Here is a 26,216-nt window from a genome sequence, read left to right as displayed (position 1 = left end):
AGAAAAACAGTGTGAGGCTGATCCTCAGAACACTGCTCAGAAGGAGGAGACGGAAAGAATCCTCTGTCTTCATCAAACACTACATTCCAACTAAAGCTAAGATGACCAGTGTCTATATCTATCAGCCTATAGGCCTTGTGGTGATCACTATACCCTGTCATCTGTTGGCATTATGATACAAGTGTTGTCCTTGATGGCAAATCACTCAAAGGTATGATACAGGGGATGGAAACTCAATCAGAGGACATATCTTAGTACAACAGGTCAAGAGAGAGATATAAGCAGGTTAACCTTGATAAAAGCGCGTATACATGCAGGTGAGAAGAACAAAAGGCGTGTATGTGTACACACGCAGGTTCACAGAAGGAAAGGCGCGTACATATTGGAAAACTAAGTTTTGGTCCGTGGTATTTGGTCCATGGTATTTTGGTATTGGTCCGTGATATTTGGTCCGAAGTGTTGATCCCAGGTATTGGGTCCAAGGTATTGTTTCTACATGGTTTTGGACCATGGTATTGAGAGAAGCCTAAACCTATATAAGGAGAAGATCATTAGATCAAGGGGATGAGCAAGAAATGTATGTCGGACAAAAGGGTGAAGATCTAGTATGCTAGTTATGGGTTTGTGATGCCTGGCTCGATTTGAATCAAGTTGGAAATGGCAGCGAAGGTATAAGTAATTATCTTTAGATCTGTACGCGGGTTCTCTCTGGTGAAAGCGCGTGTACACGCGGTTTTGACATAGTCAAGTAGCGTATACATTATGAGATTTGATGTTTCAGGTTCTAGTGGTTTTGGGCTCTAGTTTGTGTTTTGGTAACTGTGTTTTGGTGACAGGATTTCAGTGATTCAGTATTGGGTAATTCAGATGATGCAAGTATAAGTTGATGATTGTATTGCAGTGGTGATTATTTTGTATTTATGGATCCAGTCTGAAAATTTATGAAACGTGGTCCCTAGAAGAAAAGAGAAGGTTGTAGCCTTCTGCAGGTAGCAGCCTGCATACTGGTATAAGACTGCACCAGTACAGAAACATTGTAAAAAGAAGTTTCTAATTGAAAGAAGATAGAGACGAATTGCAGCAGGTGGTTTTCACCCACATTGGGTTTCCACCTTATATCATGGTGTTCATGTGTGTTGCTTATGTGTGATGATCTGTTCTGTTATACTGCTTCTGTTTACTGTTCATATGGTTAATAATGTTCTGATGCACTCATTAAGGATCAACTAACTGAATCATAAGTTTACTTGATATACGCTTGTTGCATTACATACAGTTGCGTATACACGCGGTTTGTCTTATCTAAAGTAGCGTATATGAATCTGAGTATGAAAATGAAAAAGTCATATTGATTTGATAATACTGATTCACCCCCCCCCCCCTCTCAGTATTATTTCCAACAATTGGTATCAGAGCAGGTCCTTTAGAAGAAGCTTGATCGCTTGAAGGAAAGATCCATCAGAATGAGTAATCAAGAAAGAGAGGCATCCATCAGGCCACCAATCTTTGATGGGAGCAACTTTGTCCACTGGAAGATAAGAACCACAACATATCTACAATCACTTGGAACGGATGTTTGGGGAACCATGGAAGGAGGATACACATATCCATCAGCAATTCCTACAGATACAACAGAGAGAAAGCAATATGAACTCAATGCCAAAGTTGTTACTGTGTTATTGGGAAGTTTGTCACAATCAGAATTTATGAAGGCCATGCATTTCAAATCAGCCAAAAAAATTTGGGACAAAATAATTCTAAGCTACGAAGGAGATGAACAGGTAAAACGAGCAAAGCTTCAAACTCTCAGAATACGATATGAAAATCTTAAAATGCACAGTAATGAAAGCATAGCTAATTAATTTCTGCGTATAGATGAGATTGTCAATTGTATGAGGAATTTGGGTGAACAATTTAAGGAAGTTTTCTTAGTTGAAAAGGTTTTAAGATCCCTGTCTGCTAAATTTGATTCCAAAGTTTCTGCCATAGAAGAAAAGGAGGATCTGCAGAAAATCACTATGTCGCAGCTTCACGGAATCTTAACTGCTTTTGAGATGAGAAAAGGAGGACCATCAGATATGAGAGAAGCTGCATTCGAAGTATCAGGAAATGAATCAGGATACATTTTAGAAGGAGAATATGAGGTAAATTTTGTCAAGAATCTTGAACGAGGATCTGGAAGGTTCAAAGGTAAGCTACCTTTCAAATGCTTTTCATGTGGTAGAGTTGGTCATTACGCTGCTAGATGTCCTCATAACAAAGGAAAGATGTCTGAAGAAGGTAATAGAAGTTATTATACTCATGTTAAAAGTAATGACTCATCCAATAGTGATGAAGACATTAGACTTCTCATGGCATATGAAAATAAGGACGTAGAAACAGAAGAAGTTACCAGATTAAAGGAACAATTGGAGTTAGTAACCAGAGTAAGGGAGCAATTGCAGGATATAGTAAAAGATCAAGGCATAACAATTCAGAGACTTGAATCAAAGATCCTCTCTCTAAAAGAAGATCTTAAAGAATCAAAGAAGAAGAATGAAGATGCTCTTGAAGAACAAGAACATGAAGTGATCGAATTAAGGCAACAAGTGGAAGAAGGAAGAAAAGCTGAAGAAAACATAAGGAAGCAGTATCTGGAAAAGGAAGAACAACATCAGGTTGAGGTAAATATCTTAAAAAGTAAATTAGAAGAAAAGGATAAACTGTTACAATTTCAAGATAGTACTAAGATTTTGGATGACATTCTTGGTAGTCAAAGATCCCCTACTATCAAAACTGGTCTTGGCTTTTATGAATCTGTTGAAGGTGAATCTAGCTCACAAGGTGAGGCAAGGAACTCTAATGAGAATTCTGAAATGCTCAACAAGGAGAAGAGAGGACAACCTCATCAACAGCCAAGGAAAGAAATTCCTCAAAGAAAATCCTTTACTCCTAACTATGGACGTGACAGACAATTATTTCCTTCATTGAATAATGTTGAATGTTATGTATGTCATAATCTTGGACATGTTGCAGCCAGATTTAGAAGTAGAATGGTTCAAGACCGTCACACAAGATCATCACATTCCAAGTACTTCAAAGGATATTGTTTTGCTTGCAATATGTTTGGCCACAAAGCAATTGATTGCAATAGAAGGAACATGAAACATGTAAGATGTTATGCATGTAACAAGTTTGGACATAAAGCAAGGGAGTGCAAGAGCAAAAGTCAAACTCCAAAGCAAGAGCACTATACATCATCACAATTCCAGGAATTGAAGAAGACAGAATTAGAGACAGAAAGGTGAGACATAACTCAGTTCGCTGCCATAATAGACACAGGGGAAACTGAAAGTGAAGACCTTCATTATTCCATTTTGCATACATTGATATAATGAAGATAAGTCGCGTATATACGCGATCTAGAGGCTGCAGAGTCGCGTATATGGAGCTCAGAAGAAAAAGGCAGCAAAACAGACTTAGGAAATGGTTTGGTCATGGTATATGATGGTTGGCACAGGTTCAGGGGAGCATATACTTCAAATAATGCATTGTTGGCATTATGGTTAGAAGTCTTTGGTGATGATGCTTATGAGGCTAAATGATACATCTTGCTGTTTGATCAAAGGAATGGTATTGCAGGTTTGGATGCTGATGCTTATGGTGCAGATCATATATGGTGTATGATAGTGGCTAATGACTATCATGGTCTTGAATGGATTGTTGGTCTTTGTTATAAAGACCTTGCATGTGCTCAGGGGGAGCATGGACAAATTGATACATCTTGGCATATACAAAGGAGGAGCTCAATTAGGGATTTCAATAGGTACTCAGGGGGAGTATGGACAACAGAGGGAGAGAACTTCTTGGTCTGCCCATTGCCCTTGATGTCAAAGGGGGAGAGTGACTTGGTGTGGTGGTTGCCATCAAGTCCAAAGGGGGAGATTGTTGGCATTATGATACAAGTGTTGTCCTTGATGGCAACTCACTCAGAGGTATGATACAGGTGATGGCAACTCAAATAGAGGACAGATCTTAGTACAACAGGTCAAGAGAGAGATATACATAGGTTAACCTTGATAAAGGCGCGTATACACGGGGGTGAGAAGAACAAAGGCGCATATGCATACACACACAGGTTCACAGAAGGAAATGCGCGTACATGTTGGAAAATTGAGTTCTGGTCCGTGGTATTTGGTCCGAAGTGTTGATCCCAGGTATTGGGTCCAAGGTATTGTTTCTACATGGTTTTGGACCATGGTATTGAGAGAAGCCTAAACCTATATAAGGAGAAGATCATTAGGTCAAGGGGATGAGCAAGAAATGTATGTCGGACAAAAGGGTGAAGATCTAGTATGCTGGTTATGGGTTTGTGATGCTTGGCTCGATCTGAATCAAGTTGGAAATGGCAACGAAGGTATAAGTAATTATCTTTAGATCTGTACGCGGGTTCTCTCTGGTGGAAGCGCGTGTACACGTGGTTTTGACACAGTCGAGTAGCGTATACATTATGAGATTTGATGTTTCAGGTTCTAGTGGTTTTGGGCTCTGGTTTGTGTTCTGGTAACTGTGTTTTGGTGACAGGATTTCAGTGATTCAGTGTTGGGTAATTCAGATGATGCAAGTATAAGTTGATGATTGTATTGCAGTGGTGATTATTTTGTATTCATGGATCCAGTCAGAAAATTTATGAAACATGATCCCTATAAGAAAAGAGAAGGTTGTAGCCTTCTGCAGGTAGCAGCCTGCGTACTGGTATAAGACTGCACCAGTACAAAAACATTGTAAAAAGAAGCTTTTAATTGAAAGAAGATAGAGACGAATTGCAGCAGGTGGTTTTCACCCACAGTGTGTTTCCACCTTATATCATGGTGTTCATGTGTGTTGCTTATGTGTGATGATCTGTTCTGTTATACTGCTTCTGTTTACTGTTCTGATGCACTCATTAAGGATCAACTAACTGAATCATAAGTTTACTTGATATACACTTGTTGCATTACATACAGTTGCGTATACACGCGATTTGTCTTATCTGAAATAGTGTATATGAATCTGAGTATGAAAATGAAAAAGTCATATTGATTTGATGATACTGATTCACCCCCCCCCCCAGTATTATTTCCAACATCATCATGAGTTTCTGGCTTTTGGAATCCAACTTAGAGCACTTAACGGCTGGAATCCAAACATATGCAACTGAGCCAAACACTTTGAGGTCACTGATCTGAGGCTTATGTCCAGACCAAACCTCTTCTGGAGTCTTCCCCTTAATAGCTTGAGTAGTTGATCGGTTAAGAAGATAGACAACAGTAAACACTACTTTAGGCCAAAATTTGTTTGGAACACTCCTGTGTTGTAACATGGAATGAGCCATTTCAACAACCGTACAGTTGAGACGTTCGACAACATTGTTCTGCTGAGGAGTGTAGGGTGTAGTTAACTGGTGTTTGATGCCATGGGTATCACAGAAGTTGGAGAAAGCAGAAGAACAAAGTTCCCCCCCCGTTACCTATCCTAAGAGTTATGATATTACAACCAAACTCTTTTTCAACGAAGGACTTAAACTTCTGAAAGATACTAAATACATCAGATTTATGTTTTAGAAAGTACACCCACATCTTTCTACTGAAATCATCTAGAATAAGCAAAAAATATTTGCAACTAGTAACTGAAGATGTATTCATAGGACCACAAATATCAGCATGAATTAACTGGAGTACCTTAGATGCGCGCTAAGGTTCTCCATCCTTGAATGAAGACCGATGTTGCTTGCCAATTTGACACGCGCCGCACACTCCCAACTGCTGAGTCTGAATATCAGGTAACCCTGACACAAGTCCCTCCCGAGAGAGCTAAGAGAGATACTGAATGTTTAGATGCCCATATCGCTGATGCCACAGAGTGTTGATGGAAAAAACATGAGCTGCTAGAGCCACTTCTGGAGAATCACCAGTGTTAAGAAGCCTGTATAGACCATGATCCTCTAGGCCAACAACGACTGTAAGACGAGTCTCCTTGTCAATAATGGAGCACTTGTGCGCACTAAACACTACATCAAGTTGAGGAGAGTTCCTCATAATTTGGTTGACAGACAACATATTAATTTCCATACTAGGAACATAGTACACATTCAGGAAGATGAGTGTGTGCCGACTAGACTAGATGTGAACTATACCTTTGCCAACCATTGTGTACTCTTCACCTCCACCGAATACCACGGAATCACTGAAAGGTGAGAAGTCAATAAACCAGTCACACCTGTGAGAAAAATGACGTGATGCACCAGAGTCAATGTACCAGGCAGAAGACGGGGGATGATCTGAGGACCTCTTAGCCATAAAGGCGTAAAAGGCAGAGTCCTTCTACTCAGAATGTTATGAAACATTCATTGTCTGATGAGACCCTCCTTGTTTCTTCTATTCAGAAGCAATCCTCTGTCGGCAATCTTTCTACATGTGGCCGAACTTGTGATAGTAATTACACTACACAGTTTTTTTCTTAGCGGGATTAGACAACTGAGAAGAACCTTTCTGTTGAAAGGACTGAGAGGACTGATATTTGGCAGCAAAAGCATTTTCTGAGGAGGCTGATGAAGCACCACTACCAAACCACTGTTTCCAACGATCCTGCTGCAGGAATTTGGTGCATAAATCTGGAAACTTCAGATCAACATTAGTGGTGGTAATGTTGAATGTTTCTATGAAGTGTTCATAAGATTTCGCTAGACTTTTCAGGGTGATGACTACCATATCTTCTTCCTCCATGGTCTGACCAATGGCTTTGAGCTGATCTCGAATGTCTTTAATCTTGTTAAGATGTTCTTGTAAAGACATATGTTTGTCCATCATGATGGAGAACAACTGATTCTTTAGAAAGAAAGCTCTGCTCTTGTCGGATGTCTCATGCAATTTCTTCAAATGTTGCCAGATTTCGACAGCTCTCTTGTCGGAACGAATCTATGGTAATTGATCATCAATCACAGAGAGTTTGAGAAGCATAACAACCTCTCGATTTCGATCATCAAATTTATCTTAATCGGCACCAACTGTACTAGGATGGAGCTCTTTGCCCAAAACGAGCTAGTCAAAATGCCTATATTTAAAAATGGTCAACATTCTTTATCTCTAGATGTTATAATTGGTACCATCAAAGCGTTGAATGCCCTCCAACATCAGATTGGTTAGCAAGGCCATCTACACATTTCCCAAGACATGGAAAACAACAAAGGAGCCTGGCACAGATTTCAATGCAGATGCCGGCTGATCCGGACAAAATTTGAAAAGTGTTGGAAACAAAATTCAAATCTGTTGAATAAAAAATTGAGGCATGGAAAACGATGCACCCAGAAAATTCTGACAGGTGCGTTGCCCAGGAAACACTGAATCTACTGCTGGGACCAAAAAAAAAAAAACCAAAATTGACTTCACCGCCTTCTCATACAACCGTAAAAGTGACAATAGAGGCCTTCAACATTTCGTTTCAGCCTTTGGTAATGAAGACATCCCCCATAATTAAATACGCTAGCACAGAACTACACAACGGTCCTCAGACTACCAACCAACACATGAAATACACAATAGAAATAACGATTTGGCACCTCGCATTTGTGGCTATTAACAGATATAGAAATGTCACTCCCGCACATATAAAAATATCATACACTGCTAAGAAATTGTTGGGGGTGTGACCCATTTGCATACTAAGCCATGCGACTGCTACACGCTGTCCAACACAGCCTCAGACAACTCCAGCAACCAACATGCTGTTGGAACCATAGTGTATGATGGCACAGATATCCGTCTAACCCTCACTCAGCTGAAAGCGCTTGCCGTGGTAATTCCACAGTGAAGAAGACAAGGGCAGGTAACAATGGATTCGGGGGTAGGAGGTTCAGTTGGGACTCGCATGCCGTCTGCGAAGCCAGAGATGTTGCCTGCGCTTGGTTAGGGAGCTCAAGAATGAGCTTTGTCGGAGAAGCTCAAATCTCTGTTGGCGCCTAAGTGTAACGGGCACACGATGGCAGCCCACGAGAATGTCATGGCCACGCTGTTCAACGTCTTAGCGCTGGATGAAAACAAGATGAAAATCGTTGCCTCTAGCGCAATTCCAGCGCTGATGGGGCTGCTCTAGGATAGCAAATTGTGCGGAAAGAAAGATGCGACCTCGACATTCTTTAATCTTTGCATAAGCCACAAGAACAGGGGGGCCGCGGTAAAGACTGGCCTTGTGGCGATGCTCTTGAAAATGAAACAGGCAAAAATGAACCGCTTCAACACCGCACCAAGAAAACTTGCAGAGAAACATATCACCCACCAAGGAGTAGAATGCGCTACCGTACTCGAAGACGTCCCAGATTCTAGAAACAGGTACTCTCGGATCGAACAGGAAATTCAATGACCAAATGTAGAGAGAGAGAATTATCAGAGACACACAACAACAGTTGAAGTTCCCGCTGCTATAATAATGTATCGATCCAGTAGAGAGCAATTTCGAAAAGAAGCACAAAATTTTTCAAACAATGAAAAAATTATTTCGAAAAAAATACTCGAGCTCCAATACCATAATTAATGAATGGATTGAATTGACTTACAATGAGCAATAAAGCTTAATAAATAATACAATTGTATTTACAGAAACAACAAGTTTCTACTAAGAAAGTAGAAACAACAAATTTCTACTAAGAATATAGAAACAACAAGTTTCTAACAAGAAACTGGTAATTACAATCATAGATGAGCATTAAACACTAAAATAGCATTATTCTAATATCTTTCTCCTATTGGATAATTGATGAAATAGACACGATTGTATTTGTATGCATACTGTTACATTGTACAACTTACAAATTTTAAATTTACAATGCAGAATATAGATCTATGTCTGAATTTATATATATATATATATATAAATGTGTCCTATGTGTCATGTTTTGGGGGGTCTACGTGCCCCGTGTCAGACACTCAAATTTGCGCGTCCCGTGTTCCCGTGTTAGGTGACTTAGCCACACCCTTAAGTCTTTCTCCTAATGATTGGGGCTTGGACTAGGAGAAACCTTCTTTGCTAAGTTCAAAACTTGCCAAAACCTTTTTCCACAACATCAAATGTTTATTCATGACCAAAATTCTTCCTTTTGCAGTCAAATGTCTTCTTTTCAAATAATGATAGGTGTTAAAATATCATGAAGAGTTTCTCCCTCTGGATGGGAAACCACTTTAGTGATCATCATTCAAGACATCAACCTATCTATCATAATACTGTCATGCATCAACAACACTGTCAGGTTATGAAATCAAACTATATGCAACATAGTCATAACATATTAGCATCAACTACTTCATCATCACATATGAACATGACATCAAATTTTCATCAAGTGTTAGTGTCATATAATTAGGGCAACTAACAAGTGTATCATCATACTTCAAGGATCATAATCACTTCTTTATCAAGTCAGGGCATCCATTCACAATTTTTAATCTTATCAAAAACTAAACAAGTTCAACAAGAAGACCCTGATTATCACAAGCATTTAACAATAGTATTAAGTTACAATATATCAAAATTAATGAACCTAGGAAGTTCATGTCTAAAATGTAAGATATCACATGCACTATAGATCAAACTTACTTTCATATGCATGCATAAGTCACTTATGAAGGTGATATTCCCATCATAAATGAGGGCATAACTTGCCTTCCAATCTTGCAGCTAAATCATAACATTGAGACAATACACCATACATACCTTGCAATATTTAGATACTTGTGCAACTTGTAACTCTTATTTGTCATTGGCAGTTGTAATTTCTGGATGCTACTTTGAAACCTTTTCATCAGATACCACCAATTCCTTTCACTAGCTTTCCTTTCCTGCACCTTATATGCTCCTCAAAAGGTTCTACTTATCACATCTCATCTAGAGGTTATTAGATGCTCAAATATTCATGCAAGAACTATAAGCAATGATCAAAACAATAAATCTAAACAAGAACAATATGACAAAGAATTAACATAAATCTAAAAGGCATGTATCTTTCAATGAGAAGTGATTATCCCCCTCTTGAACCAAACTTCAAGAATCATTATTGTCCATTATCCATGTAACAATGTTTCCTTCAATGATTCCATCCACCTCATCAACAATTAGGCCTAATTGAGGCTATCCCATCTAGGGTTACGCTTAAATCTAGCACAAGTGCTAGAACAACTTCTCATTGATCATGCCAGGGTTTCCAAACTACAAAATTCAAGCCTTTATCTTATCCCAGGGTTTCTTCCAAATCCTTACCTCATGATATCCATCAAACCCTAATAACCAAATTCCCTAGGGTTTCCTTCAAACCCTAGTATTGTTTTAAGTTTCCTACACCTTCTCTTACTCTCATTAACGGTGTCTTAACAAGGGTGATCTCAATGACTTTCTTCAACTCAACTTTGATACCATGTTAATTTTTCTTAGGGCTATATTGTTCTTTACTTTAGATAATTTCATTTTATTATATACACATTGAATTCATCCCACAACATCATAACATTATTCAACAACATATGCCATTATATAGAAAGAACAATATCATCATCAATGCAATGGATAATAAAGGAATAATAGAAGAAAAACATTCACACATAGAGACACCAGTGATTGGACGGAGACTAGGGAAAAACCCCACAAAGGGGGAAACCCTTTCAAATTCTTTTTCTTATTAGATTGTCATAAAATGTTCAACAAAGAGAGAGTACAATGATCCATATATTCAACTACAAAACTTATCCAACAAAATCAACTAAACAACATCCAAAAGATGAACCCAACGATACTAATAATCAAAAGCCTGATTCATAAGCTTACGATCAACTGTCGAACTTTGTAGTCACTTGATAAAATGAAACCCTAGTTTCCAACCGCACAAAGAGAGTGTACATGTGTGCGGATGAAACATTCCAACCACACAGATAAGCTCGCAGTTGCAACCATAAATTCCCTATGGAAACCCTGTAGCTACAAATCAAAACCCTAGATCACACGTGCGAGCTTCAGACCCTGCGATTTCGGACCTATACAAACCAATCTCCATGAACCAACCTCAGATTTGTGCGAGCCAAAACAAAGAAAGAAGAATGATTGATGATCTCCAAATGAGGGTTACTTGACTTGTATTTATAGCCATCCAAGGGTGTTCAATTTCCTTTTGGGCCAACCCGTCTTTTTTGTGCATGTGAGGGTTTCCATATTAAAATATATTTTTCCTTAACCAAATTAAATTCTTTTAAGGGCTAGTAGGGGTCTTCCTTGATGAGGAAGATTGTCCAAAGAAGGGAATTTGTCCCTGAGCTGCCAAAATTAACATTACCACCTCAAAACTTCATTTTATTCCCACTTTTTGTATTTTGTATTTTTTATTTCTTAGTCCTTTTCTTTAGATATGTAATTTTTAACATAAAACTTGGCAGATGAGCTTATAAATGAGGTGGCATAACTCTAACTTCATTATTTTTTTATTTTTTACTTTTCATGCTCTTTACCTCTAGTGTATTTTTGACTTTATTTGACTTTTTCTTACATTGTTCTTCAATTTGTTCTACTAAACCTTGCTGGATGACATATAATAAGTAAAAATGAGCAATGTTAATATCCTTTTCTGAAATGATATAGAAGTGAAAAGGGAAAGATGAGAAGTGTCAAGTATGAATAGGATATGAAGTATGCTAACTAAACTAGATATCTCATAGTACAACTTGGCCCAAGTCTTGACGCCACTTATTTAAGAATAATTATGTGCCCCCCATGGCATAATGTGACAAAAGAATAAAATATATATTTTTAGGAATTGCTATTAGATCATATCCAATGTTTATTATATTTGTGACTAGTTAATAAACCATCACACCATGTCTAAGCAAGAAACCAACACATGACAGTATAACACATCAACTAAAATAAAGGTCATGCCTAAAGTACGTTTGTGAATGCACACATCTAATGTGTAAGGCATAGGAGCCAATATACCATGGCATTCATTTGAATGAACTTATCAATGTGGAAAAAGTCGAAATCAAGATTAAATCGGCAAGGGTCCAAAAACTAAAAAAGTCATTAAAGTTGAGAGGTTTTTGAAAAAGTTAGCAAAATTAAAAAATACAAAAATATTCATTTAAAAAAAAAATTAAAAATTTGTTAAAGAAACTACCCCTCACGATTTTTTGGAAAAAATCCCGATTTTATCCTGACTTTTTTGATAAAATCCTGATTTTATCCAGACTTTTTCGATAAAATCCCAATTTTATCTTGACTTTTTCGATAAAATCATGACTTTTTCAAAAACAAATTAAAAAGTCGTTAACGAAACTACCTCACTCACGATTTTTTGGAAAAACTCTCGATTTAGTTCCGATTTTTCCGATTTAATCCTGGCTTTTTCGATTGGGAAAAAATCGCCAAAAAGTCGACTAATAAAATTGGCTAGTCCAAAAATCGGACTTTGCCGATTTTATCGCAACTTTTTCCACATTGGAACTTATGAATGATGTCAAGCATAGATTGCCATGTATCCAATAGAATAACTAAATGAACAAGCCTACAATAGAAAGAATAAGTACGAGAGCTCATTCAAGTAGCATCATCACACCTACTCTTATTTCAGTCCCCAAGCTCAAACAGTCAAGGATCCATTATCCTAATGTATTTTCCACACTTACAGATTGCTTTAAGGAAACTAAATATGTTTTTCTACATTTTTTTGTGTTATTTTCCAGATCTAGAGATGTAGGACAATGTCAAGCTTCTCCAAATCAAGTGGCAATCAAGGGTAGATCATGTCACTTGGTATTTGTACCTTTCCCTCACTATCAAGCATCCAAGGTAACCATTTATTGAATATTTTGAGTGAATTTTGCTTATTGGTTTGTATTTTCTACAATTAAATATCACTAGTCTTTTAAGATCATTGGTGAACTGTGTAGATTTGGATACTCATCGTAATATCTAGTTGGCCTAAAGTGAGAGGAGAGTGCATTGAGGTGACAATGGGTGCATTTTCTGTGTGCTTACCATTTAGTACCTTGACCGAACCTTGCCAAGTCTGCTAGTCCATGCAATAACATGAGTCAACACCCTTGAAAGTTCATTATTGAAACCTTGAATCACTTACCCCAAAGGTTCATTACTAAAACTTTGAATCACCTACAGATTTCCACATGAAGATAGTGGATCACTAGCTCAGACTGAGGGGGATTACAAAACGTGAAAATGAAACTTTCCTTCGAATTATGCAGACTCCTTTGGTTCATTTAAACAAAGGTATTTCCAAGTCATAATACGGAGTAATGCAACTATGCTTATCGGTGCATGAAAACCTTTATAAGATATAGAGAGTACGTCTGATTAGAAGTTCCTAGTGAGTTTCCAATAGTTCTTATAGTTGATTATAAAGATTAGCAACTTGAAATATATATATGTTTGTGCTTACGTAATATTAACTACAACTAATAGGAATGCTTGACAATACATTATTCAAATTGATGTACAATTATAGTAAGTAGAAAAAAACCCAATTTCTTTTCAGGTACAGTATTATTAAACTCTATTGTAGAATAAAAGTGAGAAATTCCCCTCTAGTAATGAATCTTCACCAATTTAGTGAACGAAATTGCTCATTAACAAGTACAAAGATGTCGATGGTACAACGATGGCTACTAAAATTGCTCATTAACAAGTACAAAGATGTCGATGGTACAACGATGGCTATTATTTGTTGGAATGAAGAACGTCATGTGCTTCACAATACCTGCATAGAACAACATATATTTTTTGAGATGAAAGATCAACAAAGAGCGATTGTAAGTAATCTCCAAAATACAACATGTGATAAAACATGAGTTTAATTTGTGTTTAAAATAAGATCGATAAACCATTCCACCATTATATAGACGTCCTCCTAACAAATAGTGGATAATTTGATTCAATTAGTACAAGTGTTTTTCCTCTTCTTAGCAATGAGGAACAACTAGACAACAATAAATAGAACTAGGAGCACGTCTTTAGAGAAAATTCCAACCTGAGTACATCAATTGATAACATATCATTGCATGTGACATCTAATTAAATGTGATGCCATAATATGATAGTGATGAAATGTCTCGACATTGTGAAAATTTTCAGTTCTCATACAAGGATCATGACAAACATACCTCATCTTTATTTAATGAAACGTATTAGGGAATCTACGACCTTCCCTGGCCTGAACGATGGAGAGTACACACGATACACAAAACATTAGATGGAAAATCTTGTTAAATATATCATCGAGTGAGTATTTGCTAATGAAACATTTGTAGCCAAGTTAATTCCATTACTGGAAATAAAATAGTTTCAAGCACACTGAAGACTTTCAAGATATACTTACCAATCCTCTTGTGGCATATGGCCAACTTCCTCTAGCATATCAACTGTAATGGTACTGATATTGTTTTTTTGAAACGTTTCTGCTTCTGATTGACGCAAATACTTATCTAATTTCCCCCATGCTACTAATATTGGAATATCCCACCTATGCGACATGATACCAGAGACACATTAGTTGAAACTTGATATGCATGTATGTGTTAAATAATCAAAAGAAAAATTTTCACAAAGAATGATGTACCTTACTGAAAAGATAACAATAGGATTATAAGAAAATCATTACCCCATAAAAGTTCTACGACTTACACTTTCATTCTTGAAATTGACAAAGATGACATTGTAGTTTAGACTTTAACATTTTCTAATGATTCTTATATCCAATGTATCAAAACCTTCATTACATCTTAAATTTTAGTTACTGTGTTACCTATCATATTGTATGAGGAGATTGTGATTGTTTAGAAATCTAGAGGCAGCAAGTGTAGTTGATTTCTCTTGTATTGATAATTGTTTGTGATGTGATTTTATTTCTTTAGATTAGTTTTTTTCTTCTTCATTATTATTAGTGTTTTCTTCATCAAACAGCTACCAAAATCATAAGGAACAATGAAACAAAAGAAACAAGATATAGGCGATTAGCTAGGGCCAAAACCTTTCCAATCTTCAGAGGAAAACTCACAAAATTCATCTTATAGAATCTTCAATTGACGAATTCCAAGGCCTAAACCCTTGATCGAAAACCCCTCCCAGACCAAGTCAATGCCTTTCCTTGAAATACCCTTCTTCCACAAGATCAAACTAACTTTCCAGTAGCAACAACTTCTCCTTCGACCTCCTTTTTCAGACCTGCAACTTCTTGACTGTAATTCGGCCTCATTGCAGAAACCCTAGGCTGCACATGTGAGCAAGAACATGGAGGAAGAGTCTTCCTTTCTTCTTTGCTTGATGTGATATCTCTTCTTCAATGTCTTGGCCTTCAAAATGATCCTTTTTCCACCCAAGATCGGACCTCTAGAGTGACTGTAGTATTCGGTCTTTTTGCAGCAGTGAAGCCCTAATTTTCTTCGCACGCGTGAGATATTTTAGCCCAGAAATAGATCCAATCTTCTTGGTCTTCTTTTTCCTCCTTCTCCGCACTTTCTTCCTTAACTTTAATGCTTGATCGATGATTTATTGAGGGAGGCCGAGTACTCCTATATATAGGTTTTTCTCCATGCTTGTAGGCCGCTTAACTTCACTCCTAGGCTGACATGATCTCTTGATAGGCCGACTTGTATGTGGCATATTGACAAGGTCTTGGAGGGTTTGTTTGACTCATTCTTTGACTTCAATATTTTTCTTACAATATGTAACATGCCCACATGGGTCTCTCATACATGACAATGACTCTTAATGACTTGATGACTCTGTTGTCGCACAAAGTGTCTAGACACCGTGACAATGCTCAGAGTAAGGGTTGTCACTCTAATCTTTACTCACTCTGTTTAGACTCTCTTCTAGCAAGTCAAGGGGGGGTAGTCCCTAAGGTTAATGTATGAGGATAGCCTATGGAACACAGGCTTTAGGAGATTTTAAGGATGAGCAACTTGATGAATTTAGAATAAGTTTCCGTCAATTGGGATAGATAGACCCAATCACAAAATAAAAATGACTACAGACCAGTGTCTTTAATTTGAATTAACCAAAGACTAAATAAATGACAAGTCACCCAGAGAAATTTATAATGTGGCAAAGTGACGATCATGAACAATTAAATATAACATGCTCAAAACTTTAACATGCAGGATAATCTAGCGAAATTATTTTTCTTCAATAGTCAATATGATTTAAAACATTTATCGCACTTTGACCATAGAAAAATCATGAAAATGCTTTTAATCACTGAATAACACCAAGGAACTTTAAATTAGTATTTTAATTATTCCTTAGGCAATTAGTTAAATGAAGAAATCGAAATCTATTAATGTGATAGAATTAAAATGAATCGAAGTTAAAATGAATCAAAAGAGTTAAAAATTAAAATTTTAATGGGCTATACGTCACATTAAAATATTAAATGTGAAAATGAAAATCCCTTTTAATTTAATTCCTTAGTCTTCAGAATTAGATTTTTTTTCGTTTTTTTAATTTTTTTTAGAATTTTTAAACGTTTTGGATTTTTAAAATTTCTAATTTTTTTTTTTTAGAAATTTTTAATGTTTTGGATTTTTAATATTTTTTTGAATCACAATCAAAATCATAAATTTAAAATAAAAAGGTGAAATGTGTTGGGTATTGAAAATGTCATTCATTTCCATTACATTTTTACTATTATGTCCATTATATCACCTCCATTTCACTACTATGTCACCACATTCATCTCACTTTCATTATCATTGGACCACATTTATGCTTTTCCAAACTTTATTAATTCTAAGCCTTTTTAAGTGAATTTGTGGTTAAAAATTAGAAAATAATGTGCATATGCTTATACCTAACAAGTGGGTTGAGATTGTTGACATGTGTAGGTCAAAATGAGACTTTTAGAAAACCTATATGTGGACCCTATGGCCAAATTCGAATTTGAATGGAAAGAATAATGAGATCATGAGGATATGTGTCACATCTCCTAATTGTATTGAAACTCTAAAAAGACGTGTTTTATTAGTTCTTATTTTGATTAGGACTCTAGAGGTAGAGAAAGAGATTCATGGACTCTCACTAATGAGATGACTTCTCATTTTTTTGTATAAATAAGAGATTTCACTCTTTCATTTGTTAGCTTAGTTTGGCTTTTTAGTTCTTTAACTTGGAGTTTGTAGTTCTTCCTTGATGGCTTTGGAAAGTTTTGGAGAGCTTTGTTGTACTTTATAATTTTGAGGAATTTGAATAAAGCTTTGATGTTCTCAACATGGAAGGAGATGTGAAGTAGATGTCATGGAGCATATTAGAATGTAAGGTAGAGTAGATTTTATTTTGCAATTTTTCTTTGATTTCATTTATGTATGTCATTTTATTGCTTTCAAGTTTGATAGTTTAGAGTTTCCATTCATGCAAGTGTGTTCAACCGGTTGATTGTAGATTAGTTTTTCTTTACATGTTCTTGTATTTGCTTATTAGTTTTTGCTTGAGCTTTTTAATGTAGTTTTTGCATCAAGTAATGATATGGGATTTGCTTCTCTGCTGAACTTTAGCTTTTAAATTTCAGCCGTTATGCTTTGATTTTAATGAGATTTGTTTGCTGCTATTAGCTAGTTTAGATATCAAGTTCTTCATGTTATTTGACGTTATCTCCGGTGCCATGGCTTAATCCGAGAAGTTAATTGGCGAGCTATCGGATTATAAGTGAAGTAATTTGATTTTTCTTTAATCTGCAAGTAGGTAATTTAGATATCAATTCTTCATGTTATTTGACGTTATCTCCGGTGCCATGGTTTAACTCGAGAAGTTAATTGATGAGCTATCGGATTATAAGTGAAGTAATTTGATTTTGCTTTCATTAATCTGCAAGTAGGTATTTTAGATATCAATTCTTCATGTTATTTGATGTTATCTCCGGTGCCATGGCTTGACCCGAGAAGTTTATTGGCGAGCTATCGGATTATAAGTGAAGTAATTTGATTTTGCTTTCATTAGTCTGCAATTTTTGGTTTTCAGTGTTGTAGTTTAGATTTTATTTCTGTAATTAGATAGACAGCAAATACAGTGACCTCATTTTCAGTACTTCATCTTTAGCTTGATTTATGCAGCTACATGTTTACACTTTTGTTCAAGTTTTGATTTTATAGATAGCATGTTTTGAGATCTTTGAAGTGCTAAATTCGAAAATTATCATAAGAAGCATAAACCTTGTTTTCAACTATACATCTACACTTGATCTTTAAAAGCATTCTTAAAACTTTCAACTAAGATTTCCCTTGCATTAGAATACTTTAGGAGACCAACAAAAACAAAACCCCAAAACAACATAAATTATAAAACAACGAAGTAAGAAAAAGAGTTAACTAAGCACACATGGTGCACCACACTTCATCAGTTTACGATACCCGGATTGATAATTTATGTAGAGCAATTTAAGACGTTAAATTGACTAGACATTTTGGCGCCGTTGCCGGGGAAGTGTAATTAGGAGACCTTATTTCTTACATTTAAAAAAAAAATAATAATTTCTTGAGTATGCTCTTTTCCTGCATTTTGTGTGATCTGGAGGATCAGAAAAAGGATTGTTATGTAAAAAAAAAAAAGAATGAGACAAAATAAACTTCATCATTTCAATTGATTCAATAAAAAAAATATAAAAAAACAATAAAAAACAATTAAAAAAAAATGAAACCCAACTGCTTTGATAGATTCAGCTGTCCAAGATTGACTGGTTATGGTTTGTAGTGGTCCTCAAAACATTGTGTCCTATTTTAATAAGATTTTGCAAATTAGTTGCGGAATGCAGCTTGATTCCGCAGCTAACTATGAATTTCGCAGCTAATTCCAAGGTTTAGCAGGTTATAGGCATCCAATGAAAAACCCGACCACATGGGCATCTCCAGAATTGTCCTGACATGGATCATATCCTAGTCACCCAACCTAGATTGATAAAAAATTAGCTTAAGACCTCAGTCAAAGTCCTGTTTTTAATATATTTTACTTGAAGTCTTTGCTGCCTGAAATCGAAAATCATTAATCATTCTTATAAAATTTCACAATTTTAGAGAAAAAAAAAGAAATAACCAATAGATATCCCCAATTCCAGTTTCCATTATGGCCTCAATAGAAAATCTGCATTCCTGTTTGATGCTTTGGCCTTAAAACAAATCTGCAAAGAACATTAAAAAAAAAATCAAAAGTGCAAATTCAACAGATAGAATTGTTTGCACTGTTGTAAAGAAAAATAAGATGAGGCCAATTGAAATAAAGAAAAAAAACTCTTGTAAGGCTTTCAAAATAGTGTTTGCAGTTTCCTTGGGTTGGTGTTATGAATCGCTCTCAAGCAGATATCAACAAAAGTGTTGAATGGGTTGTTGCAAGACGAAGAGAGCTGGAATATTTTTCAAATAATTCAGACTATAAACATATAGCACACAGAATGAGATTAGAACATCTTGCGAAGATGTTCTCAAAGCATCTTGAAACTGTAATTAAGTCACCATTCCAAGCCTTTAGTCATTTACCAACAAAACTATTGTTGATATTGAAATAGAGTTGAGTCGACTTGGGAAACTGATTGCTTATGATGCTGAAGGACACTTGTATGCCATTTTGGAGATTTGTTTCACTGGTTCATACGCTGAGAATACATCTGAAAACAATTTTTCTCTCAGAAATTCATTTCACAGCCGAATGCAGCAACTCAGGAAAAAAGTAAAACACTGAAAAACATCAAACTTCAACTGCACGATCTGGCCAAACGGAGACGAATTTGAGAAAAATAAAACATGAGTTTTTTCGGGGACAGGGTCAATTAAATAACCCAGAAATGGTTTTAAGAAATTCACAGTATTTTGGGAGAAATTCTCAGTTCTCTAAAGTCTCTTTTTGCATGCCGTGTGAAGAAAAATGAGTTTAAATTAATGAACAGGCTATTGATTCAATTCGGCGTGATTGGAGAGGGGAATTCCGATTTGGGAATCAATTGTGTGGTGGCATTCAAATCCTCATTACACGCCTTCTGTATTTAATAAACTCATACTTCATCTCACACCTGTCAGACGTGATCTGTTTAACGACTATCCCTATGCTCGGCGTTTTACTTGCTAAAACAACGACACAAGAGTTGGTACTCATGGCTAAATTGGGTCAAAAGAAAGGATCCTAAGTTGGTGCTGTAGAGTGAGTTTACTGGCCTCCTTCCCAGAGATATGGTCGGGTGAGCGATCACTTGTTATACTTTCAACCTAAAACGAAAACGTTTACATGTTTGATTTTATTATGACGTGCAAAAACACTGCAATGAAACGACCTCTGTCAACCTGTAATCCCATAAAAAAACTAATCAAGCTCATGACTATTTTCCACTTCATCTTTATCAAACTACACTTACAGCTAGGTTGGATTATATGCTTTGGTTTTAAGCAATTTGAGTAAATCAACAATTAGCATACAGTGGAATCCAGTTTCTAGAATTCCTTTAATCAGTAGTCTTGAAAACTATGCTTTGGTACCAATGGATCTTGCTACTAATCATACAGAAGTTGGAGGATTGCATGTTGCATTTCAAAACTGATGGTTTACTGTCTTTTAGCTATGGGATGCAGCCTGATTCCGCAGCCATTTTCATACCTCTATAGGTTATAGGTGTCACGAAAAAAACCACATGGGTAGCTGGGAAAATGTCAGTACATGGATGGTGTCCTATCCATTTGATCCAAATCAATGGGGAAGACCCCGGTGAAAAGGAAGTCAAGGTGTGTGTTACCACTAAGTCACCACACTAAGTCGCCGCATGTCAAGAAAAAAATAATAATTTTGAATCAATGAAATGAATAAGTTATTTGCTCACTTTTCTGAAGGTATTGATTAATTTTGAACTAATGGTGAAAGATGAATGGCTAACTTCTATTCAATATTTTTAGCTACAGATATTGCGCACATTCTGCAGCTAAAGTCATTCCGCAGCTAAAAGATCTCATTGTTCAAATCAGTCTAACTTTCTTATACGAAATCAGATTTTGATGATTCAAGTATCATTGGAAAGATCTCAACAAGATCTACACAATGAGAAATCCATCATTAGAGTTTGAAACGGTAAATAATGAAATAAATTGCTAAAAATAAGCAACATTCAATTGGAGGCACTAATTCCAAAGCAGGTATAAATTCTTTTGATTTTTCCTTTGAGAACTTGTTTCATTAATACAAATTCTTAGTTTTGTGTGTAAATATCATAACTAGAGAGATTGATCACCTCTCTCCTTTGATAATCTTACATTCCATTGCAGAACAAGTATTAGTTTTTTTTTATAGGTTCCAGGAGGAAGGACAAATGATTACAAGAGAATGATGTCTCTTTAAGAGACCAATTTGTTTCATAAGAGGATGATCAGCAACAAAGAGGAAATGCATTGATGCAAAATCAGATTCAAACACTTGAAAAACTTTCAGATACTATTGTCTCCATCACATCCATACCTCATAATAAACCATTCATCTCATTTTCCTCCATATTTTCCATTTACATTCACATACACTTTCCATCTCTTTTTGTCCATTCATAACCCACAAATAAAAGCAAGAGACTCATTCACATGCTTATTGCCCATTGCCATTTCTGCTCTCCATTGCCATCTTCCATTTTCATCTTTCCTTTTCTGTCATTTTCATTCCGCAAATAAGCCCTGCTTCAATGCAAATTATTGAGTCCATAGTCTTTTGAGTCTAAGTTCCTTGGAAAGACACCTTGAGGCTTGCATGCCTTAATGGCAAGTTTTCATGCTGACAAACAATGGGAATACATTAATGTCCCTTGTTCATCAGATCTTCTAGGTGACTCGACATCCACAAAACTATTCGTACCTAGCAAGATGTGTTTGGGCATCTTGACTCTCATTGTCATCAATGGTGAGAGTTCTCGTGTTGACTAGTGGCATCCATCAATGGCCACTAAGTCAACAATTTCCTGCTATGTTCAACATTAGAATATCTTTTCATATAGTAGGAATTGTGCTAATGAGTTTTGATGACATGAAGACTATTATTTTCAGCATTTTGGAGCAGATTCAACAAGTTTTAATAGAAGCAATAAAAAGTCATCATAACTCTTTATCCATGACTCTTCTTGTTCAGCCACTTGAAGAAGAATATGATCAGAATTTTGCAGCTACCACACATACAACTCATCCATTCCAAAGGGTAAGTTAAGGTACATCATTTTTTAACTTTTGAGCATAGAATTCCATAAAAAGCTAGAATGATAATTGTTGGAAAACGTCTCTTCTTCATTTCATAAAATTTCCAATACCATCAGTTGGGGGGGAAATGCATTCATCTTCACATTTTGCCATGTCCATATCATATTCAAGAGTCCACATACTTCCAACATATATTACTATTACATTGTTATTATGAGCATACAATGGCTTTTCAAAAAGTGCCTAAAGGATAAATTGGATACAAACAAAATTATGGTTGTCACACAAGAACCAAACATCATGCAATCCAACAATAAAGATATACTTTGTAACAATAATCAAAATATCATTACGCAAAATTCAAAGATCAAAATAGAATGCAATAAAAAAATGGTTGTAACACAAGAACCAACCATGTTGCAATTCAAGTAAAACACTTTGCAAAAATATGAAGTTATCAAATGATATCATGCAAAGTTAAGCCAGAGCTCAACGATCAAAAGAATTAATGTAATATATATGCATGAGGACATGCAATAGCTTCAGTTGGGGGGTATGTTGCGTCTTGAAAATGTCATTCATTTCCATTACACTTTTACTATTATGTCCATTATATCACCTCCATTTCACTACTATGTTACCACATTCATCCCACTTTCATTATCATTGGACCACATTTATGCTTTTCCAAATTTTATTAATTCTAAGCCTTTTTAAGTGAATTTGTGGTTAAATATTAGAAAATAATGTGCATATGCTTATACCTAACAAGTGGGTTGAGATTATTGACATGTGTAAGTCAAAAGGAGGCTTCTAGAAGACCTTTATGTGGCACCCTAAGGTCAAATTCGAATTTTAGTGGAGAGAATCATGAGATCATGAGGATATGTGTTACATCTCCTAATTGTATTGAAACTCTAAGAAGACGTGTTTTATCAGTTCCTATTTTGATTAGGACTCTAGAGGTAGAGAGAGATTCATGGACTCTTATTAATGAGATGGCTTTTTATCTTTTTTTATAAATAAGAGATCTCTCTCTTTCATTTGTTAGCTTAGCTTGGCTTTCTAGTTCTTTAGCTTGGAGTTTGTAGTTCTTCCTTGATGGCTTTGTAAAGCTTTGGAGAGCTTTGTTGTACTTTGTAATTTTGAAGAATTTGAATAAAGCTTTGATGTTCTCAACATGGAAGGAGATGTGAAGTAGATGTCATGGAGCATATTAGAATGTAAGGTGGAGTAGATTTTATTTTGTAATTTTGCTTTGATTTCATTTATGTATGTCATTTTATTGCTTTCAAGTTTGATAGTTTAGAGTTTCCATTAATGCAATTTTAATTCATGCAAGTGTGTTCAACCGGTTGATTTAGATTAGATTTTCTTTACATGTTCTTGTATTTTCTTATTAGTTTTTGCTCGAGCTTTTTAATGTATTTTTTGCATCAAGTAGTGATATGCGATTTGCTTCTCTGCTGAACTTTAGCTTTTAAATTTCAGTTGTTATGCTTTGATTTTAATGAGATTTGTTTGCTGCTATTAGCTAGTTTAGATATTAAGTTATTCATGTTATTTGACGTTATCTCTGGTGCCATAGTTTAACCCGAGAAGTTAATTGGTGAGCTATCAGATTATGAGTGAAGTAATTTGATTTTGCTTTCATTAATCTGCAAGTAGGTAATTTAGATATTAATTCTTCATGTTATTTGACGTTATCTCCGGTGCCATGGCTTAACTCGAAAAGTTAATTGGCGAGCTATCAGATTATAAGTGAAGTAATTTGATTTTCCTTTCATTAATCTGCAAGTAGGTAATTTAGATATAAATTCTTCATGTTATTTGACATTATCTCTAGTGCCATGGTTTAACCCAAGAAGTTAATTGGCGAGCTATCGGATTGTAAGTGAAGTAATTTGATTTTGCTTTCATTAGTATGCAATTTTTGGTTTTGAGTGCAGTAGTTTAGATTTTATTTCTGTAATTAGATGGACAGTAGAGACAGTAACCTCATTTTCAGTACTTCATCTTTAGCTTGATTTATGCAGCTGCATGTTTACACTTTTGTTCAAGTTCTGATTTTATAGATAGCATGTTTTGAGATCTTTGAAGTGCTGAGTTTGGAAATTATCATAATAAGCATAAACCTTGTCTTCAACTATACATCCACACTTGATATTTATAAGCATTCTTAAAACTTTAAACTAGAATTTCCCTTGTATTAGAATACTTTAGGAGACCAACAAAAACAAAACCCCAAAACAACATAAACTATAAAACAACGAAGTACGAAAAAGGGTTAACTACGCACATATGGTGCATCACATTTCGTCAGTTTACGATACCCGGATTGATAATTTATGTAGAGCAATTTAAGACGTTAAATTGACTAGACAAAATGAAATCAAGTATAAAAAAAAAAAAACCAAGACAAAATTGAATTGTTAAAAATTTAAAGTCCAAACAAACAATCAAATGAAAATATAAAAGTCGGAAATAAAAAAAAGAAGACAAATCAAAATTGAAATTGAAACTCAAATGAAAACGCAACTACATTAACCCTAACCATATCATAAAACGAATAAAAAAAGGAAAGAAGGAAAAGTCGAATGAGTAAAAGGAGCTAACTCTAACATACACAAAATACCAATGTTCCACCTGTTGAAGTTTTTAAGTTTACTTAATTAGAAACCCTCCATGCACTTTATCTGATTTATTCCTACCTACTTGTTATTTTCCTTAACAAGTTATTTACAATGTAAATACTGAAAATAAACACTAGTGCATGCTCAACATATTACAAATCGGCAACTAAAAGAAATAAAAACAAACATACCATATGACGCCATTATTTTTGAAATAATGTCCCCAGACAAACCCAATGTGAGAAAACCAGTGCAACTATTTGAGGGTTTTCTTATTAAGCAATATCAGAGTACAATCTGGGTGCCGAAATTGGCCTACCCAACAAAGAATTTCCTTGGTAGTAATACCTCTCAATTTCTGACAAATTTTCTAGTTGAAACCCCAGATAATCCTTCCGGCAGCTACTCAGCACAAATCTGCTCCAAAAACCCCAACATCAGCCTCTCTCTAGACTCTGTCAGCCCCTCTCTGTCTCACGCTGGCCCTGCATCAGCCCTGGGATGCCTTGAATCAGCTCTCTGTCCCTCTGCGTCAGCTACGCTGGCCTCTCTAAGGCTTTGCGTAGCGCCTGGCTACCTCTGTATGGCCCTGCGTGAGCCCTGGCTGGCTCTGCGTCACTCTCCTTGGCTACTGCGCTGCTATCTCGACACTATCTCTGCCTCTCTGCCTCTTTGTACTCAAATGCCCCTCAGCTGCATCTCCCGATCACTAATTCTATCTCTCTTAGTAAACCATGCTCTAGAGAATAGAATGACTAATCACTCTGGTGTATTCTCCAAGTGACCCTCAAGCCTCCTCTTATACTTTTCCTGTTGACATCTCAATGGCCGAGATTAAGTCCTTAATCAACGGCTAAGATTAGATCTGGCTTGATCCATGTCATTTGGACCGTTCTAACACAGATTCATATTAATACATATTAAGATTTTATTTTCCCTAAAAATATTAACTATTTTAATATCTCCTGATCTGTTTAGAATCTGCCCAAACCCTTTCTAGGTATTGGAGATCTTATGTGCCCCAATTTCTCACCAAATTTCGTGGCTAGAGCACATCCGATGCTACCCCAAATCAACACCACCAAGACTCCGGGACGGGGAGATGCCAGTGCGGGGAGACGCACAAGGGGGACGTGTGGGAGTACCTTCAAATTTTATTGAAATTTAAGGGGGACGAGGGGATGTCGGGGTATATAATTTTTTTTCCTTTTTAATATTTATATATATTTCAAATTCCTATTCAATAATGAAAGCATATATATATATATATATATTTCAAATTCATATTTAATAATGAAAGCATAAATAGAATGACACATACATAATTGAATTAAGAAATGAAATACTCTGATCCATATTTATTATTCATTATTCACCATTCTAG

The 26,216-nt window shown here is 35.9% G+C and overlaps 1 protein-coding gene and 1 pseudogene across 2 annotated transcripts in view; both read right to left on the bottom strand.

The window, feature by feature from the left end:
- Nucleotides 1–6,317, bottom strand: part of LOC149145851 (uncharacterized) — a 52,227-nt pseudogene extending 45,910 nt beyond the window's left edge.
- Nucleotides 6,318–13,078: 6,761 nt separating this feature from the next.
- Nucleotides 13,079–26,216, bottom strand: part of LOC149145850 (alpha/beta-Hydrolases superfamily protein) — a 456,412-nt gene continuing 443,274 nt past the window's right edge. The window contains exons 10-13 of one of the 2 annotated variants that reach the window (XM_089449105.1): nucleotides 14,381–14,524; nucleotides 14,166–14,215; nucleotides 13,723–13,762; nucleotides 13,079–13,670 (exon numbers count right to left, since the gene is read on the bottom strand). In XM_089449105.1, the coding sequence (XP_089305231.1) occupies nucleotides 14,173–14,215; nucleotides 14,381–14,524 (187 nt within the window). In that variant the 3' untranslated portion in view covers nucleotides 13,079–13,670; nucleotides 13,723–13,762; nucleotides 14,166–14,172. Of the gene's footprint in view, nucleotides 13,763–14,165; nucleotides 14,216–14,380; nucleotides 14,525–26,216 lie in introns of both variants that reach the window. The other variant, XM_089449104.1, reaches the window with a different exon arrangement.

This window comes from Pinus tabuliformis, chromosome X (assembly GCF_031772625.1).
Source record: "Pinus tabuliformis cultivar Carrire ecotype Pingquan chromosome X, CPIR1, whole genome shotgun sequence".
NCBI classification, from domain to species: Eukaryota; Viridiplantae; Streptophyta; class Pinopsida; order Pinales; family Pinaceae; genus Pinus; species Pinus tabuliformis.
This window is presented reverse-complemented; position numbering and strand designations above follow the sequence as displayed.